At 40.0% G+C, this 18,746-nt stretch overlaps 2 protein-coding genes across 2 annotated transcripts in view; both read left to right on the top strand.

Moving 5' to 3' along the window:
* hs6st1a (heparan sulfate 6-O-sulfotransferase 1a) overlaps positions 1–3,576 on the top strand; it is a 60,825-nt gene extending 57,249 nt beyond the window's left edge. Inside the window, exon 4 of the mRNA XM_062440896.1 lies at positions 1,443–3,576. Within this exon, the coding sequence (XP_062296880.1) occupies positions 1,443–1,760 (318 nt within the window). The 3' untranslated portion in view covers positions 1,761–3,576. The remainder of the gene's footprint in view (positions 1–1,442) is intronic.
* Positions 3,577–11,913: 8,337 nt separating this feature from the next.
* uggt1 (UDP-glucose glycoprotein glucosyltransferase 1) overlaps positions 11,914–18,746 on the top strand; it is a 30,414-nt gene continuing 23,581 nt past the window's right edge. The window contains exons 1-9 of the mRNA XM_062439972.1: positions 11,914–11,958; positions 14,004–14,142; positions 14,507–14,586; positions 14,898–15,028; positions 15,145–15,257; positions 15,358–15,532; positions 16,679–16,775; positions 16,870–16,948; positions 17,195–17,295. Coding sequence (XP_062295956.1) covers positions 11,928–11,958; positions 14,004–14,142; positions 14,507–14,586; positions 14,898–15,028; positions 15,145–15,257; positions 15,358–15,532; positions 16,679–16,775; positions 16,870–16,948; positions 17,195–17,295 — 946 coding nt within the window. The 5' untranslated portion in view covers positions 11,914–11,927. The remainder of the gene's footprint in view (positions 11,959–14,003; positions 14,143–14,506; positions 14,587–14,897; positions 15,029–15,144; positions 15,258–15,357; positions 15,533–16,678; positions 16,776–16,869; positions 16,949–17,194; positions 17,296–18,746) is intronic.

Genomic DNA, 18,746 nt, shown 5'->3' with positions numbered 1-18,746 from the left:
TTCTTACAGCGATGCAGCACGTCGCACCCTCTATTGTAGCACGCGTTGCTCACAAATGATACACAGCGCTTGATCGCTGATTTCAAAGGGGTTCTCTTAATTAAACACATTTCCCCCTCCTTGTTGTGTTCGCACACAGCAGATGATGCATGCCAATAAAGCCAGCTGCATTGCACAAGTTAACATCAAACATCATCTTGCCCCACATATTGCCAACACAAACACACACACACACACACACACACACACACACACACACACTCACTCTCACTCTCTCCCTCTCTCTCAGGCCTTATAAAGCTCTTGTACAAATGTCATGTAATAAGGCTTTTCCTCAGCAGGCGCTTTCCCAAAGGACTAAGAACCTTTTCAGAGACTGTACCTGCCTTCTGACCAAAGGAACTTTACCTGCCTTTCAAGTTCCTCTTTGATAGGTGCCAAACAAGTCCCTCCTCCGTGGTTACATCCCAATGGTCCAGGAACTATCGGGACAGGTTTATTCATTTAAAAACAAAGTTATGTTGTCAGCTTTCCAATTAAACTGTGAGAGAATAGAGCTGAGATTACAAGCTAATGAGGGAGTAGAGCACAGGATAGGCAGTAGAGCGATTTAGAGAGAGAAGAAGCAACGATGGGAGAACAAATTGAGTGAACACGAGAATTAAAAGTTTATTAGTTTAATCACAGTAACGTACTAAAGCAGAAATAAATTCCCATAAACCAAGCATCATGGCGGTTATTTATCAAGCGTCTCGGACTCCCTCTGGAATGAAATGTGCTAAAAGTTAACCTTCAACAAAATTAATCCCACACCCTCACTGGTGCAAAGCCGTATTTTCCCTGTTACTTTGAGGTTTTGAGCACCTCGGTTTTTGTGGCGAGAGCATCTCTCAAAAGGTCAGTCATAGTTGCCAAATCAAACATTTAATACTCTCGTTGTCATCAATAAATATGTCTCCTCCTATGATGTGTGGTCGCAACTGGCAACACCTGTGGAGCTCTCCTACATATCAGCAGAGACAGGAGTAATTTCAAAAGTTAAGAAAGTCGATCATGCTTTTGCCATTAGTCTTAGTAGTAGGATCGTAAATGGAGGACTCTGAGAATATTTGGTTCGTCAGGGTTGATTTCCTGCCATGAGATGCTTGATAAGTGCAGAGAAAACCAGACTGACTAGTTAAGAAACCAGTTTTATGGAGATTTCTCCCTTCCTGGCTGTGTCCTTGTAGTTCAGTCATCCACTAAAACATCAGAGTCATGCTGCACTGAAATACAACCAAAAACACATGACTGTGTGATGTTGTTTCCTCTTGTGTGAAAACTGCTTCTCAAAGACCAGAGTCGTCTTAAATCTACCACTGCTGTAACTTGTATTTTTTTCTTTCTGTGATTTCATTCAACTGTTCAGTGGTAACACATCACATTCCCTCTTTCCCCTTCAGGTCCAGCGCATAGAGGAGCTGAACGAGCTGGACATGGAGCTGTACGACTACGCCAGGGACCTGTTCCAGCAGCGCTACCAATTCACCAGGCAACAGGAAAGGCGGCAGCAGCGCATCAAGAACCACATGCAGCAAAACCACCAGGGTCTGGGCCTTGGCGTCAACCTGTGGCCCTCCCGCAGCAGGCAGAGCGCCGTCATGACACTGGAGGACGGAGAAGGAGAAAGGGAGGAGGGTGAGGAGGGAGGCAGAACGGAGGAGGCGGGCAGCAGGCTCCCCACTGAGGACTACATGAACCAGATCATCAACCGCTGGTAGCGGCAGAATGAGAACAAACGCACAGACATGCATATGTAATGTGAAAAACACACACACACACATTTACACAGAAAGTGGCGCCTGCATCAAAGACCCCAATAACTGACAAACAGACATTACCACAGAGTTGGGCTGGAATGAGGGTCCAAGTGGTTGCTATGGAGACCTGGGCTTGGTCCATTGCATCAGCTCATGTTATTGAGGTTTGCCCAGTTGTTATTAGCACCCGCTTGGCCTTTCCCCCCCCCTCTGAGTTTCTCCATCTCTCCCATCATCATTATTGACTGAGCTGAGGAGAGATAGAGTTGCTGACAACTGAGTATCTCATCCACCCCTGCCCCCCTCCCTTTCCCACACCTTCCTCCTCCTCGTGTATTCCTCTCGTTCTCTGTGGCCTGATATGGAGCATGAGAAAATAAAATTAAGTCTGTGAATTCCCATTAATCCTCGCTAAGGACCAGTCTACTTCCTGGACGCAGTGCTCCAATTTCAAAGGAACTGGAAAAAGCTATGAAAGTATGCTAATGGCTGAAGCTGAACAAAGGAGAAGGTGGGAGTACATGAAAGACTGTTCCTAAAAGGAAGAGCGAAAGAAGCGGAGAAAAGTTGGACTGAGTTCTGTAATAAAGCTTTCTGCTTAAAAAAAAAAAAAAAAAAAAAATCACCCATGAACATGCTTTGGTCATGATATAGTGACAGACAGTCTCATTCTAGGATGATTTTATTTGTATTTTTCCTTTTTTGTGTTTATGCTTTTTTAAAAGCAGAATTGTAATAACACTGAGACCAATTATGCTGCCTAAAGAAAAGTGATTCCTTTATTTCTTTATTTTTGTTTGTTTTATAAGTCAAAGCTAATGGATTGGATTGACGTACTATGGACCATAGCCATTACTAAAGCCTTGCATCTTGGAAAGAAAAAGTGGCCTGTTTCTCTGTTAAAGGTTCCCAAAGCTCCTGTCGCTTAACGAGTTCATTATTTCTCCTTTTCTCTCCTTTTTTTGTGCGTGTGCGTGCGTGTATGTATGTGTGTGTGTGTGTGTGTGTGTGTGTTTCAGTCCTGCAGAGAATGACAGCCAATTACAGAGCCCGAATCTCACATACTGTACGTGTGAAGAAATCAAAGGCAGGGAGAGGAGGGAGAGGAGTGAGTGTGCTGCAGGTTGTTGCCAAGAACCGTGCTGTGTGAGCGGCAAGCGCTTTGGAAGCCTTAACTCAGACAAATGCTCGAGATGGGAGTTGTGGAACTACCGGTCACCATGGCAATGTGAGCCCTTAATGTAGTGGGTGGCATTTTCAGTTGCTCGTTTTTTCTCGTGTTTTTTTGTTTTGTTTTATTTTTTGTTTTTTTTACTCTGACCAGGAGCTGCGTTGTAAAAAGCAGCGGTCTCAAAAAAGCCTCTGTCCCACTTGCTGAAAGGGCACACACTGCGCTGGTGACCTGCAGTTCGTCAGTGTGACCGGTATTTCACTTGGTTTTACCCTGAAGGACGGACGGGGCGAGGTAGCAGTGCCTCTATGTACTGGGATCATAGTCAACATTATTATTGCCAGATAATATGTCTGCATTATACTACAGTAATTTCTCTGACTACTCATGTGTCTGTGTGTATGACTGTGTTTCAGTATGTGTGTAAATAGTATGTACAGTATGCCTCTGATTGGCATTTGTGTATGCCTTTGTAAATAGTGTGCCTGACTGTGAGAGGATGCCTGATGAGTTTTTTTTTTTTGAATGACTGGTTCCATGACCAATAATAACTTGCCATTTTTATGGTGGTGGAGGGCAGGGCAAAAAAAAAAAAAAAGACATAAAGTCCCTCCAACAGCATGTCACAGCAGTGTGACAGCAGCAGTGATGCAAGCCAATAATCTCCTCTGCCCTTTCCTTAACCATTAATATTTTCTTTACCCATTTTCTTGTCTCCTCCCCATGACATGGTTAGGTGTGAGGACTGTGTTGCTTTAGTTGTCTAAAAATTCTGAGTTTGTATTTGTAAAAATCTGCCCGTGTTACACGTCTTCACTCTGTCAGTAAAATCTCTGAGTACGGTTGGGTTCTGATAGCCGGATAATGAACCCTATTAAGAATTTCAGCTACATTGCCACTGCAAACATCAACATACGACATACTTAACTTCAGTAGCAGCTATTACCAAAAATGCTGCCTCCATAATTTTTAGATAGGGTCACATTGTTTATACTTTTGAAGGAAAAACAAGTGACCCCTATAGATGCAGCTAGGGTTATAAATTTGGATAGCTGTGATAGCATCTTTTTTGCATGGTGTTACTGCACCAAAATTAAGTCACAGCTATCAAATACAAATTTTGCGACTGAACCAAAATACTAAGACTGTGATAAAGTAGGGTAAAAATGTCTGCAGAGATTATATAGCTGAAATTCCTAATCAGGTCACAGAATTTGGCATAACATCAGTTTCTGGTTGGCAAAATACCCAGATTTGTTCATCTCTAATTCTATTATTGCTCTAAAGCTCTCTATTATTAAATCTTTAGTCTGCTCTTTTTTTTAATTGCAAAGAACAGCATAGACAAACATCAACTGTGGGAAATTGTATTATCTGTAGCCAATTAATGTTGACTATGTAACAGCTAAAACTTAACTTCTGGTTATTGTCTGTACTTATGCTTAAGCGGTCATGTCATCCTCCAAGTTGTAACTACAGTTGGGGGAAACTAGGACTTTTTTCCTAAACGCTCCAATATATCCAACAGGCACTTAAAACTTACTTAATAATACAGAAGTGCCTGAAAACCAAGCAAACATGGACGCCTCACGTCAGCCAAAGTCTGTCGCTCTGTGTAATTCAACTTTTAAATGGATATAATGTAATTTTTGTTCATGCGCAGTGTTTTAAACCCTCATATAACTAACTTTGTTATCATACAAACTTCATGAATTGTCAGATAAAGTGAACGCTTGCCAGTCTTAAACATGGGAATCTGCCCAATGCTACCCATTCATCTGACATGGCATTAACTTGGCATTAGCCAAAGATTGTCTGTGTGAGAGAAGAAGCATCACTCTGTAACACCGCTCTACGACTGAGTGGACTGTGTGTTTTTGTAGTGCAACTGACCAACAGAGCAGCAATTCTTCTAAACACCTGTCTTAGCTAATTGTACAACCTAAACTTCAGTTAAACTTTTTATAGCATTATTGTGAAATCATCAGCTTAATACTTCTGTGTTTGCAGACTACACCACAGTATGTCAGACACATTTGATCAGCATTTCACATGTTATGCTCTTCACGTGAACATTAAAAACCCTGCTAACAAAAGGCGATGGCAGAGCTTCGAGTTAGATTCGTTGAAGAGAATCAAAAGGATTTAGATTCAATACTGGATGTGGATTTGATAAAAACGCTACCAAAACCCAACCTTAACTAGAAGCAAAGAGTCAGAGCAATAAGAGTGGAAAACCAATGAGAGGGTGGAGAAAAGAATGTAAAAGTGGGAAGGGGAAAAGACGTAACACAGCACGATTTAATTAAACTGAATGTAGGCCAAGTTCGGTGTCATCCGGAGGGCAACCGGCGGATGCATGCAGCAGGCACTTCCTTGGTATTAACATAAATAATGTGTTGCATCCTGTTCTTAACAATAGATATTTTTTAAGTAAGAAGGGAGGGGAAACCGACAATTTAGCCGTCCACCACCCCCCCATTGTTAAATTTCAACTAATCACCCTGGATCCGCAAGTGTGTCTATTTTTTGATCAGCTCCTTTCAAATCAGGGATGATTCATGGAGGGGAAAGAGAGAAGAACAGAAGGGGGATGATGACAGGTATTGGGACACATCCAGAGTCAATATGCTACTTTTTGTGTAGCCCTCAAAGTAACGCAATAGGGACAGGGAAAATGGATAAGGAAAGAGAGCTCTCTTTTTTTTGGTTTTGTTTCGTATTAACTTCGCTTTCATTGTATTATCGTGGCAGAAACTGGAGACTTGAAAACACAGCGGCTCCCGGCATTTTGCCGTCAGACTTATATTACACCATGTTTGGGCTTCAAACCAATACCTGGTTCTGCATTATTGGTGAAGGAACGAATACAAAACTGAAGAGCGGTGTTCTCTTCTTTTAAGAGTGTTTTCTTTTCAGCTTTCCACTTTCTGTGATGAACCTTCAAGTGACCATCATACTTGAAGCAGTCCTTAATAATCCCCCCGGCCCACCCCCGTACCTGAACTGAAAGAAAACTCAATCCTTTTCACTGAAGTAATGATTCCAGAAATTGATGCTATAAAGCTATAATCAAATATTTTATGTCATCATGTTTATATGATATCCTAACAGCGTTTTCCTTTTGTGACAATGAAGCAACCCAGGTGTCGCTAGCATCATCCTCCTTTTTTCTTTAAAAAAAAAAATGATTTGTTAAAGAGGGTGTGATAAAGACTTTTTTTTGTTTTTGTTTTGTTTTTGGGTTGGTGTGCAGTTTGTCTCTGGCTCCTTCTGTATGCATCATTCTGGGTTTGTTTCTTATGATTGCAAAAATGAATCATCAAGCCACCAATTAAAATATTTCATTTTTACAGACCTGACTGTGTTTTGGTTTTCACTGCATATCATTTTTGAAGTTTCCCACTCTGTCGCTCTATTTTTATGCACACACACCCACACCAAAAAACACTACTTTTACCTTTGTTTATAGAAAATACTCCACCACATTTGAATGGGAAATATTGTATTTTTGTTTTACTCCATTTCATTTCACTGCTATAGTCACTTTTCAAATTCATATTTTAAATGTAAAACAAGTCTGTCATATATGCATTGATATAGATAACACTAACAACAGTATAACGTGTTAAAATGAGCTCTACCTTGCCAACATTAAAATGTTGCTTACATGTATATATCAATGAATTAGTACTATATTAAAATAATACATATACAGTACATGTTTGATAAATATAACACTACATTTCATAATGAGTACTGTTAGTTTTGATACTAAAATTTTTTCTGGAAAAAACATAGCCTACTTCTACTAAAGTAAGATTTTGAATGCAGGACTTTTAGTTGTAATTTAGTGTGTTGATCATTTTGGTATTGCTATTTTATCAATTAAGTAAAAGATCTGATTACTTCTTCCCCACCTTTCAATATTACTGTAAGACACTCAGTAACTTTACATGTGGGGGCTTTGCCCTCCAGGCTTGTGCACCTCCATCCTCAGACCAATCTATAACATGAGGACATCTCCACCATTCGCCTACACTAACCATAGGACCGTGACCCCATAAAGCAGCCTGGCCCCCACCCTAATGACAGCCTCAGCTCTGTCAACAGTGATCTACAACCTAATTCAATCCACAGACATTCTAACACACGTATATGCACACAAATATGCTTCTTCCTCTGCTGTGGCAGGTAGGCATTTGGCAAGGCAGGGACAGATACTGAGGGCCGGTATAAATATAATTCCCTGTCCTTGGCTGAGCACAAGCCTTCGCCCTTTCTCGTCGACGGCCCGGTGAGCTTAACTTTGACCCCCCCTGCGGCAGGGCAGAAAAATTATTTGCCTGGACAGCGAGGGGCAGAGGCAATTGGCTGGAGGGAGATCAGAGCGGGCAGACAGCACCAACCAGAGTGAGAGTGTAAGGGAGACGGGGAGAGCTGGGGAATCAGAGAGGGCCTTTATGTAAGACAGGAGGAAAGAGAGGATGTTTTTGTGCCTGACATATGAACAGAGACTGAGAGGGAAATGAGGGGCAGCAGGGGAGAAAGGGAAGACTGTGCAGCCTCTCTGGCAGCTGGTACATGGTGTATTGGACTGAACGTGGTCTTTAATCCTCCCCGTAGCTCTGGGTCACTGTCATTTCAAGTGCAGCTGGACTAAACAAACAATAATGGCTCAGATACTGCAGAGGGATGGACAGCTTTTGTTTGTCTGAATGTGTGCATGCGAGTATTTGAGAGAAAGTGCTTGCTCGCTCCTGCAGTGGGAGTCAGGCTCTGAGCGATTGTATGGGCTCTGGCTGCAGTCCATTATTAGGAGGTCAAACTGGCTGCAGCTCCTCATTGCTGGTCCCATGCTTCTTTCATGCAAACAAAGAAGCTCTGGCATTATTATCGCTTATTTTCAGCGTGGAATTCTGCAGATAAGTTCATACTGAGTGCCTCCCTTACATGCATCATAGCCAGGCTATTGTAGTTTTGGAGGAGTGCCCTATTGGCGCTGGCAGCAGTCACGATGGAGTTGGTCTTTTTTGTCTCTGGTTGAGTCATTTCCAGCCATGGCATGGCTTAGACCTTCATCGTCAAACATACAATGTGGATAAATCTCTGTACACAAACAATTTGCAGAGTTTCAATACCCTGTTTTGTCAACAAACAAAAAAGGTGAATGCACGGGGGCAATGAGAAAATGCAATCCAGTGTGGAGCTAGTGCACTTTTTTTTTTAAACTCCAGCAATAAAATAAATATGATTACATTGGACATCTGGGGCCGTTATCTGACCTTCCAGTCCGGGTCTGGCTAATCTCCCAGGTCAACACCAAATCATCCCTCATGATATTAAAAGGATTGACCAGCAAAACCTCCCATGCAGCACGCTGCTCCGAGGCTCTTACCGCCTGACACCAGTGGGAGTCCAATCAGAGGAATCCCACAATCCCATTATGGTCTAAGGAAAAGTGTGTTTTATTATGTTTGCGTGTGTGCGGGTGGAGCTTTGCAAGCCTGTGGCCCAGGAGCTCATAAAGAGCTGATCCGCTGCAAACTTATTAACCTCTACATAAATGTTGATGTTGGAGAAATGTAGCGGGATACAACCCTGGGTCAGGGCCAAACATGAACTAGAAGGCTGTTATAGAGGTAATATATTCACTTTATACACATGAAGTGGCACATGTTCACACGAGAGGCCGTAAAAAATGAAAATCGTAAATGTTGCTGGCACAAAAAAGGTGCTTGATCTTAATTTTAAAAGTTCTCCTTTTGCTGAATAAATAGTGTTGTCAAGGTAACCAAGACTGCCCATTTCTCTATCTGTATTTAACATATGAGCCCCGTGTTTGTTGGCTGTAATGTGGTGAATTAGCTTCATGTAGGAGACCCCGGCTGACCCCCATTATACAGTCAGGGACACATTTAATTAGCGGCAACTCACGTGAAACGACAAAATGTATTAATATTAATGGAGGTTTAATTGAGGTCGTTTTGGTCCCCCGTCGAGGCTTTCAACCTCTAAAATGGCTGACGTGTGATAGTGTGAGGAGAGGGAGCCCACACCCAGGGTTCGTCCATTTCGTATGTGACCCCGGAGAGGATGACAGCCATCTCCCATAATTCATCTGAGGATGTCACCTTCTTGACAGATAAAAGGCCCTGTGGACAGTGTGTGTGTGTGTGTGTGTGTGTGTGTGTGTGTGTGTGTGTGTGTGTGTGTGTGTGTGTGTGTGTGTGTGTGTGTGTGTGTGTGTGTGTGTGTGTGTGTGTAAAGTCATTTTTAGTTATACTTGTGCGGACACTTTGACCAGTCCTCAGAGGGATAGCCTACAGATTATTTTTGTGCTGCAATGTGTGTGTCTGTGTGTGTGTGTGTGTGTGTGTGTGTGTGTGTGTGTGTGTGTGTGTGTGTGTGTGTGTGTGTGTGTGTGTGTGTGTGTGTTGTGACTGTCTGTGTGTGTGTGTGTGTGTGTGTGTGTGTGCGTGCACATGCATCTACATGTGTGAGGTGTCTGCTCGTGCACTTCAAAGTGAAGGTCAAATCCAACAGGATAATTAATGTCACTGCTTTTTATATAATGTTAAATCAATCCCTGGAACTGCTCCCTCTGGAGGATCAGCTGTCCAATTTAATTTAGGCTGCAGAGCGAGAAAATGAAAAAGCAAGCCCCATGTCCCTGCACCCTGGGACAGTGTCTCTGTACCTTTCATCTTCTTTTTATCAAGACCACACAACAGGTAGACAGGGGCCTGGGACGTTTCACCAATCTGGCCCAAAGGGACGGTCTATTCAAAAGATACAGCCTTTCAAAGAAACTCAAGCTAAAGTTTTACCAAAATGGACCCCAGGAATCCCAGGTGCCTTTTGTAAAATGAGAGGGATTTCAGTTGCTCTGATTTTTCATTACTGAATAACAAATACTGCTAACCAAAGGGACAGCTTTGGCTTATTCCAAATACAGGATTTATTTCCCATGGCTATCACACCATGCATAACATAAACCTCATTTCCATGAGCTGCTTTTCAAATTAATGAGTGCAGTTTTCTCAAATCAAATCCCAGATACTGTATATACGGATCACCTTACCAGTGCCTGGTTTAAAATTAGTGAGGTACCTCTACACTCATGTACATTCTCAATTATTCTTCTACATCCTCCTTTTAAAGTGCAAATCTCCCCTTAAATTGTATTCATATAATTATTCATAGTTATAGCGCAGTTTAAATGTGTTTTTTAAAACTATTCATATTTGACAGATTGTGCGATCAAAAAATAATGCCATAAATGGATTTTTTTGAAATCATACAGCTTCATACAAAGTGCAGTAAACAAAAGAAACCTCAATTAAATCAGTATTGTCTTTCAAACAGCTTCAGTTCTTCTCAGGGCACCTGTACGCAATTCTTCAAGGTACTCGGTCGGTTCAAGCATCTTGGAGAAGTTCCCACAGTTCTTCTGTGAATTTAAGCGTCTCAGCCGCTTCTGTCTCTTCATGTAATCCCACACTGACTCCATGATGTTGAGATCAGGGCTCTGTGGGGGCTGTACCATCTGTTGCACGACTCCTTGTTCTTCTTGTCGATGAAGATGGTTCTTTATAATTCTGGCTGTATGTTTGAGGTTGTTGTCATGCTGCAGAATAAATTTGGGACTGACCAGGTGCCTTTTTGATGGTATTTCATTATGGATAAGAATCTAAACATCTAAAGTGCCTAAAAGTTTTGCACAGTACTGTACATGAGAATGCAAACATGCACAGTCATACCACTCATATTTACTGCCCTGCTTTCCACACCCTAGGTTCCATATATTATAATAATAATGTATGTGAGTTTTTACAGATCTTTTGTTTAGATTAATGATAAATCAACTTTTAATATAATCCCACACTGTAGACAGTGAATGATAGAACAACATTAGAGCTCTATAGCCGCATCCACAGTAATTTTTACAAGGATACATTTACATAGGGAGAGACCTGCTCTCAGATAAAACTCACTTCAGTGTTTTTTTTTTTTTTTAGTCTGTGAACCCATGGAGCCAGAAACTAATTACATTTTCATGGACCAATTCCATAAAGTAACGTTTTCTCAAATTAATAGCTGGACACTGTTGAGTATAGTGTGCCAGTATAGTATAATTATACTTTATGATAAACCAAAAATTATATTATCAGAGCTGCAACTCTAGATGTTAGTTGATTAACTGATTGTTTTTATGATGAGCCCAACCAGAACATTATAATACAATTTTAAGTAAGGAAATGTTTATGATGAAGAAAAATTAACCTGCGTATATGTACAATATATACAATACAATATAGTTGAAGTTTCAGTTTAGATACATCAAGCAATCAATAAAAAAGATAAAATATTTAGAAAATGTAAATAGAAAAATACAAATTAAATTAAATTAATAAAAAATCTGAGAGTAAGAGAAAAAGGCTTATTTAAAGTTAGAGTAAAAACTAGGTTAAAATAGATTAAAAAGACAAAATAAAAGTAAAATGAAATATAAGAGATAAAGTTTAATAAAAGCTGGACTAAGACAAAAGAAACATGAATAAGATCGATAAGAAGATACAATGTATAGAATGATAGTGATAAAGTAACATAAAATGAAGTAGAACAAAATTGTAAAACATCAAAATAAATTTAATAAAATAAAAATATAAACACACAATACATGTATATAGTTTAATTTAGTATTTTTTAATTTTTTAATTTGGAAAGTAAGGGTTAGGCAGCAAAGTCAATTGCTATATGGGGTTCAGTTTTCCCACACACTTTAGTTTGTAATTATCTTGAAGAGAAATTGGATATTTTGTGTTCACGTTACGTTTATTTTTTATTATTATTATGATTATAACATAATGATAATGATTTTGAGTCATTTTTGAACAGGCAACGTTTGCGGTGACCTCATTTGACTGACAGGACCCACCCACTCCCAGCGGATCATGGATGCAGGAAGCTCCGGAGCCGGCTCCGGTGAGGCGATATCATTCATTTATTTAAGTGTTTAAACCATAGTCGACTGTATTCACTGATAATTATTAATATTACTTTAGAGGCTGCATCATTAGCAGACTGTGAGCAAACTGAAACATATAAAATTAGGTCGTTTTTAATGCTAATTCACTGAGCTAGCTCCTGTAGCTTCAACTCGCCTTCATTAAACAGACTGATGAAGAGCTCTATGTATGACTTTAATATATATTACAGCAGTTTACACCTCTAGTAATGTGACATATCACACGGATTTTACAGATAGAAGTTAGATTATAATAATAATTGTCATTAATACAATCCGGATGTACAAACTGAGCGCTGATTGGCTGGAGGAGCCACGCTGAACTTTCCTATTGGACAGAAATGGAGGAGCTTTTTGTTTACTAGTGATTTCCTGTAACTATCTATGATATAGTGATAAAGGATGGGATCACTGTTTTTAAAGTCTGTCTAAAACAAACAGTCAGTTGCCCAACTGAAGCCAACTTAGTGGCCATTAGCAGATCACCTTCATAATGCACTTGCAGTGTAAGTGATGGGAACCAAAATCCACTTCCTCTGTGCAATAATGTATGTAAAAGTTTAATCTAGAGCTAATATGAATATTCAGGGTCATGAAATAAATCTGAGGGGTGTTGAGCAGTGGCAGAGCTAAGGGGGTAGCTTTTGGGGCTGCAGCCCTGAATGTTTTGTCAAAAGCCCCAATCTAATTCATTATGGTTATTTATTTATTTCTATGTGCATTTTTTTTTTTTTTTGGAAAATTGTTGTTAAAGATCAAAATAAATCACTACTTCTACTATTACTACTACTACTACTAATTTTTGCATTAGTCATACAATTCAGTAAAATTAAATTCTGCATGTTAAGAATTGCCCCTAGCTCTGGTTGCTCTGGGCTTAGCCAGCTCAGTCAACTCCTAAATCTGCCACTGGTGTTAAGATGATAGATTGGATGGGAAAGAAAAGAGAGAAAAAATGACAGCACTCGCTCCATTCAGCGAGTGTTTGGTGACATTGCAGAAGGTGGCACATGAAGTTTGGTGGCAAAAACTGACCGACGGGTAGGTCTTTGAAAATCTAGTCAAAGGGAAAAAAGAGAAGGAAGATATTAAACGGTGAATAAGTGTGTTTTTCCAAAAGCTATATACCAGTACACCTGTCAGTAAGAAAAAATAAACAAAAATAAAAAATATCACGTCACTTTCATTTGTCGCCCCCCACCGTATTTGGCGTCCTAGGTGACTACCTATGTGGCTAATATTAGAGGTTGCTCTCCTTCTCGCGTTTGTTTTATCTGTTGAAACATTGACCACAGCTGCTAGACATGCAAGAGAAGATGTAGTACTTTGCTTTGAGTACATCTCAAAACTTCAAAACTGTGTTCAAGTTGCTACTTTCTAGGACTGCAATTCATTATCAGTTAATCTCATGATTATTTTCTCGATTAATCATTTTGTCTGTAAAATGTTAGAAAATAGTGAAAAATGTCTGAGCTCATGTTGATGTCATCGTCTCGCATATGACACAGAAAAGTTTCAAATCTTCACATTTGAGAAGTTGCTATATGATTTTGATACATGAAATGTCTGATATCAATACATTTCACAATACAACAAATGTATGCATAATGACACGTAAAGCAGTCATGTTTGAAACAATGAAATATATCCCAAACTTCAATATATTTTTACCTACGACCTGCCAAGAATTGTTAACTACGACAACAGCAATGTGTTAAATGATAACATTCAGTACGCAGAAAAATGTGAATAATGATCAGCGGGGTTCACACTTACTGTTGTTTAGCTTATTTGATCCCTGTGTTCCCTCAGCATGCTTTGGATGTTTTCACACCTTTATTTTAAGATGTGTCACCCATGATGTGAACTGAGTTTTCGCACTCCTTTCTGTCTCTATAACACACATTCTTTCTTTGATTTATTTTTTGGTCATACCTACAATGATTCTTCATCTCATTTGCTGCTCCATCCCACCTAATGTCCCCTTTGATCCTTCTATCAGGTGTAGGTTTGAGGATGTGGCTTCTGTGCGTCCTGCTGCTGTCGTCGCTCTCTGCAGTAGCTGTAGGTACAGACTCCAAGGCTGTCACCACCACGCTCACAACAAAATGGACTGACACTCCTCTGCTGCTCGAGGCCAGGTACAACACAACTTACATAAGACATTACATTTCAGTAGCAGATAGCAGATAAATCAGCATCCTTAGGGCTGGTCGGGTCATTACTGAGACGGTCCTCTAAATGAGTTTAAACTGTCTCATTGACATGTCCTTGAGCAAGACGCTGAATACATAAAGGCTTCAGATGCTGTACTGTTGACCCTGAGCTCTGACTTTCCTACAGAAAATCTTTCTTTCAAACTTATTAATTATTCAACAGCCTGTTTGGATGCACTGATTTTAGTGTTACATAAAAAGGATTTAAGCATTTTACACTTTGAGCTCGACATATTCTTTCTGTTCTCTGCTTCTCTACCATTGCCACCTTCGTCATCTTCTTTCTCAGTGAGTTCCTGGCAGAGGAGAGCCAGGAGAAGTTCTGGGACTTTGTGGAGGCCAATCAGAACATAGAAGGAGAGCACGACGGTAGGTTAAAGCGGCTGCAGCCAACGCTAGAGTAGATTTTACTTTTAGTCTCTGTGCTGTGAGCAGCCAAATTTATGATGTGTGTGCAAGCGTCTTGGCAGCATTTGCAGTGTCAGTGTTTTGTCCAAATACTTATGCAAGCAGTAACATGGAACAGAGCTGCATGTTATATATTTTTTTGTTCTGTTTATGTGCCTGTGTTAAAACAGTCAACCCTATGACAGAGTTAAAGAAGCAGTTTTATGACAGCTGAATAGAGAGAAAAACATAGTAAAGAACATTTCTACTACATTGCCTTTTGACTTATACAGACACAGATCAGGCCTACTATGAACTGATTGTGAAGAGAGCCGATGCCTTGCTCAGCTCCGTCCAGGTGAACATGCTGAAGTTCGCCCTCTCCCTGAGAGCCTACTCTGCAACAGTATACTCCTTCCAACAGGTACCAGAGAGATGACATGAGTCTGTGTGGGTGTGTATGTGGGTAAAGGTGGCTAATATTCCTGTGAATGTGTTTTCATGTTTGCATAACGATCCTGCTGTTCTTCATGTTTTTAGATTGCGTCCAATGAGCCTCCTCCCTCTGGCTGCTCAGCATTTTTTAGCGTCCATGGAGAGAAAACATGTGATACAGAAAGTTTTGCAGCACTGCTGAAAACGGCACCACAAAGGTAACTAAAGAGAGGAACAAGTGAGACACTATGGCAAAATGAATCATTAGACTAATTAGAATAAGGACCGGTCCTCACGATTGACTCGTCTCTCTTTCAGGCAGAAGCCGTACCTGTTCAAAGGCGATCACAAATACCCAGGATCAAATCCAGACGCTCCTGTTGTCATTCTGTACGGAGAGTTAGGAAAACCAGACTTCCAAAAGCTTCACCAAGTCATATTAACCAAAGTCAATGAAGGCCTGGCGACTTACGTGCTCCGTCATTACCTGGCTGTAGGTCTTTCTCACATTTCCAAGAAAAATATCAACTGAATGTATCAATAAAGAATACACAGTTCAGAGTAGAGAATGAGTCACCTGAACAGTTTAATTAAATAGTAGATACAAAATGGGCTATTCATACCAGCCTCTGCCATCAGTGTATGAATGTGTGTATGAATGGGTGAATGTTGGCATGTATTGAAAAGAGCTTTGAGTGATAAGACTAGAAAGGCGCTAAATATGAATATATGCAGTCCGTTTACCATTTATCCTTGTAGGTAGAGCATTGCCGGGTGAAATCCCAAAGTTTCTTTAAAAAGCCAAACTGTCCTCTCCCTTCACAACTGCAGTAAGTCTGTTAATCAATATTTATTTAAGTAGACATTCTCAGCCCCTATGTGTGAATATACTGTATGTACCTGTTAGTGAATATGAGGTGTGGTGATGATATAAAAGCACTTGGGTTTTAACTTATCCTTAAATTAAAAAAAATAAAATAAATAACACTGAAGTTTAATTGAGTTTCTCATTTACACCTAGGATGAAAAGTGCTCCTCCAATATAACATGTCAAGTTGAAGTCGAATTGCTTCTTCCCTCACATGCAAATATAGCTGATAAGTTTTCCCTGTAATTATGCTAAATTATTCTCACCATCTGTCTTGTTAGGCAAGAAGTCCTGCACACTGGAGAGGTTGTAATATCTTTTTTTACTTCAAAGCTCAGAGGCCAATCAGAGGACAGTTAATGTCTCCCGCACTTTGCAAGCAACAGCTGGTTGTCTGTACTTGAAAGCTGTCCAAAAAAAAAAAAAAAGTGAGCGAGAATTTGTTTATCTTTTTTTTTTTTATGTTGCGAGAGTTGTTGTATTTTTACAGCAGAGATGAAAATGAAGACAGAAGCCACTTGGGCAATATTTTTTCAGTGCACTTAGTTGTGTATGGATTGGAAAGATTGTTACATTTGCAATCAGTGCGGCAGCAAGGAAATGATTATCTTAACTACTACTGCCAGTTCCTTTTCGAATGCATTTAGGCCCTCGCTGAAGACATCATCAAGTGGCATGTCAAGACTCATCAAGGGATCTGACACACTCGTGATAGGGACCACTAAGTTCTGCCTCTCATATTTTTTTTATTTGCCGCCTCTTTCCCTCCAGAATCCAGGTGGAAAGAAAGTCCATCTATCTGGGTACGGAGTGGAGCTGGCCATCAAAAGCCAGGAATACAAAGCAAAGGACGACACACAAGTCCAAGGTGCACACACAGGAATACACACTGTCGATACACACGCGGTGTAATCCCACAGGAGTCCTGATGTGCATAATGAGTTAATTGATTGTGGTTTCAGGGGCGGAGGTGAACGCTACAATGATCGGAGAGAATGATCCAGTGGACGAGGTCCAGGGATTCCTTTTTGGCAAACTGAAGTGAGTGAGTCTGTGTCAGCCCATGATAAAAATTCAGAGCTTGGATTACCTCCAGGAACTGCACCACGCTCACACTGGCCAAGCATTTTTTTTCCCTCTGCGGTTTCCTGCCTCAAAGCATCGGCCATAACTGTCTGATAAACTAACCTGACAATAAATTAATCTGTGAATCTTTTTCTGAATTTAGCAATTTAGGCATTTAGCAGATGCACTTACTCTTTGTTTTGTCTGTCTTTCTCTCTCCAGGAGCGTTTACCCAGAGCTGAAAGAGCAGTTAAAAGAGTTGAGGAAGCATTTAGTAGAAAGCACCAATGAAATGGCACCCCTTAAAGTCTGGCAAATGCAAGGTGGGTTTTCTCCCAAATCATATCCTCCTCTTTCAGCAGTGAGCAAATATTCTTTTCACTTTCTGCTTCCTACTGTAGCGTGAATGGATTTGTTGATAGTATGTGTTTCTGCCTGTTGGCTACATCACTTATAAATTATTGTACTTAACAGTCTGCTGACAGCAGAGTGAAACACATGTAATACTAACAGAGCTAACAAAAATAAACCATGAGGCACTCTGACTGTGCACCAAAGCTAAACACTTCCTCAGCTTCCAGATAGCAACTGCAGGCATTATTTCTGCCACTTAAATATTGAGGGAATCAATTTTATGATCCTGTAAATATACCTTCAGGATTCAGTCGGAGCTCAGCATCCATTAGTTTCGTACAGATGACAAATGATAATAGTCTAATGGCAGAGTTCCCAGATTTTGGTCCCCATCAAAGTGTAATGAATTGTTCCGTGACCAAAAGTGGCCAATCTGAACCTACAAGTTTATAAAAATGTGGTCAAACATTTAAGAAGGTCCTCTAAGGTCCTCCAATCAGGATTTGCTGGTTACTCCTCGATCTTGGCTTAAAACTAAAGTAGACTGTTATTTTGAAGTTGAAGTTTTCTTTTCAATCCTGTTTTGATTACGTTTTATGTCTATATGTATGTTTATGCTTTATTTCTTGTCTGCGAAGCCGTATAAACAAAGTTATTTAAGTATATAAAAATGCTCCCTGAAAGTCGAAAGTCCAGGCTTCAACTTACTCTACTTCCTCCTCGTGATGACGTCAGATTGTTCGCACATGCTCACAAGCAGCTGTCTGTTCTGTAAGATAAAGACAGACGCCCACATGCTGTTCTCCATTCGAATAATTCGGATTAGATTCAGGCTTGAACATGTACAGATATATTTGAGAAGTTTTTATTTTGAGTAAAGAACAAGGAAAATAAATGAAATCCTACTACAAGGACTTATTTTAGCTGTAGCTGCAAATTTATACCAGCAGAGCCCCAGAATATAAATATAGTCCTGGGAATGTGCATGATACATCCCTTTTAAAGCTGTTTAAAGTAAAAGGGGGGAAACTGTAAAAAGAGTTATTAACTAAACTAAAAAGAGCAAAAATGTGATCTTATTGATGGAGTTGTGAAGACTAATTTTAAATTCCCTCTGATTTAAATGCAACTTGGGCTGCACAAAAACTGCACTGCAAGTCTTTACTGATTTCCCTTTTATCATAAACATTTGCAACACACTCGATACATAGGAAAGCATTGAAAGTTAACTAATGTCAACGACACAATTTTCATCCCTATTGGGAACTTACTGCTGTTTCCATTGTTCCATTCATCTGATTTATTTGAGGAATGCAAGGATCATAAATAAATAAACAGGAATTACTATTGTTTTTTATTGCTTAAGCAGTGAGATCATTCCACCAGTGAATCAAACTTGCAGCTGAAAATGTATCTGTCT

Source organism: Scomber scombrus, chromosome 19 (assembly GCF_963691925.1).
Source record: "Scomber scombrus chromosome 19, fScoSco1.1, whole genome shotgun sequence".
NCBI classification, from domain to species: domain Eukaryota; kingdom Metazoa; phylum Chordata; class Actinopteri; order Scombriformes; family Scombridae; genus Scomber; species Scomber scombrus.
This window is presented reverse-complemented; position numbering and strand designations above follow the sequence as displayed.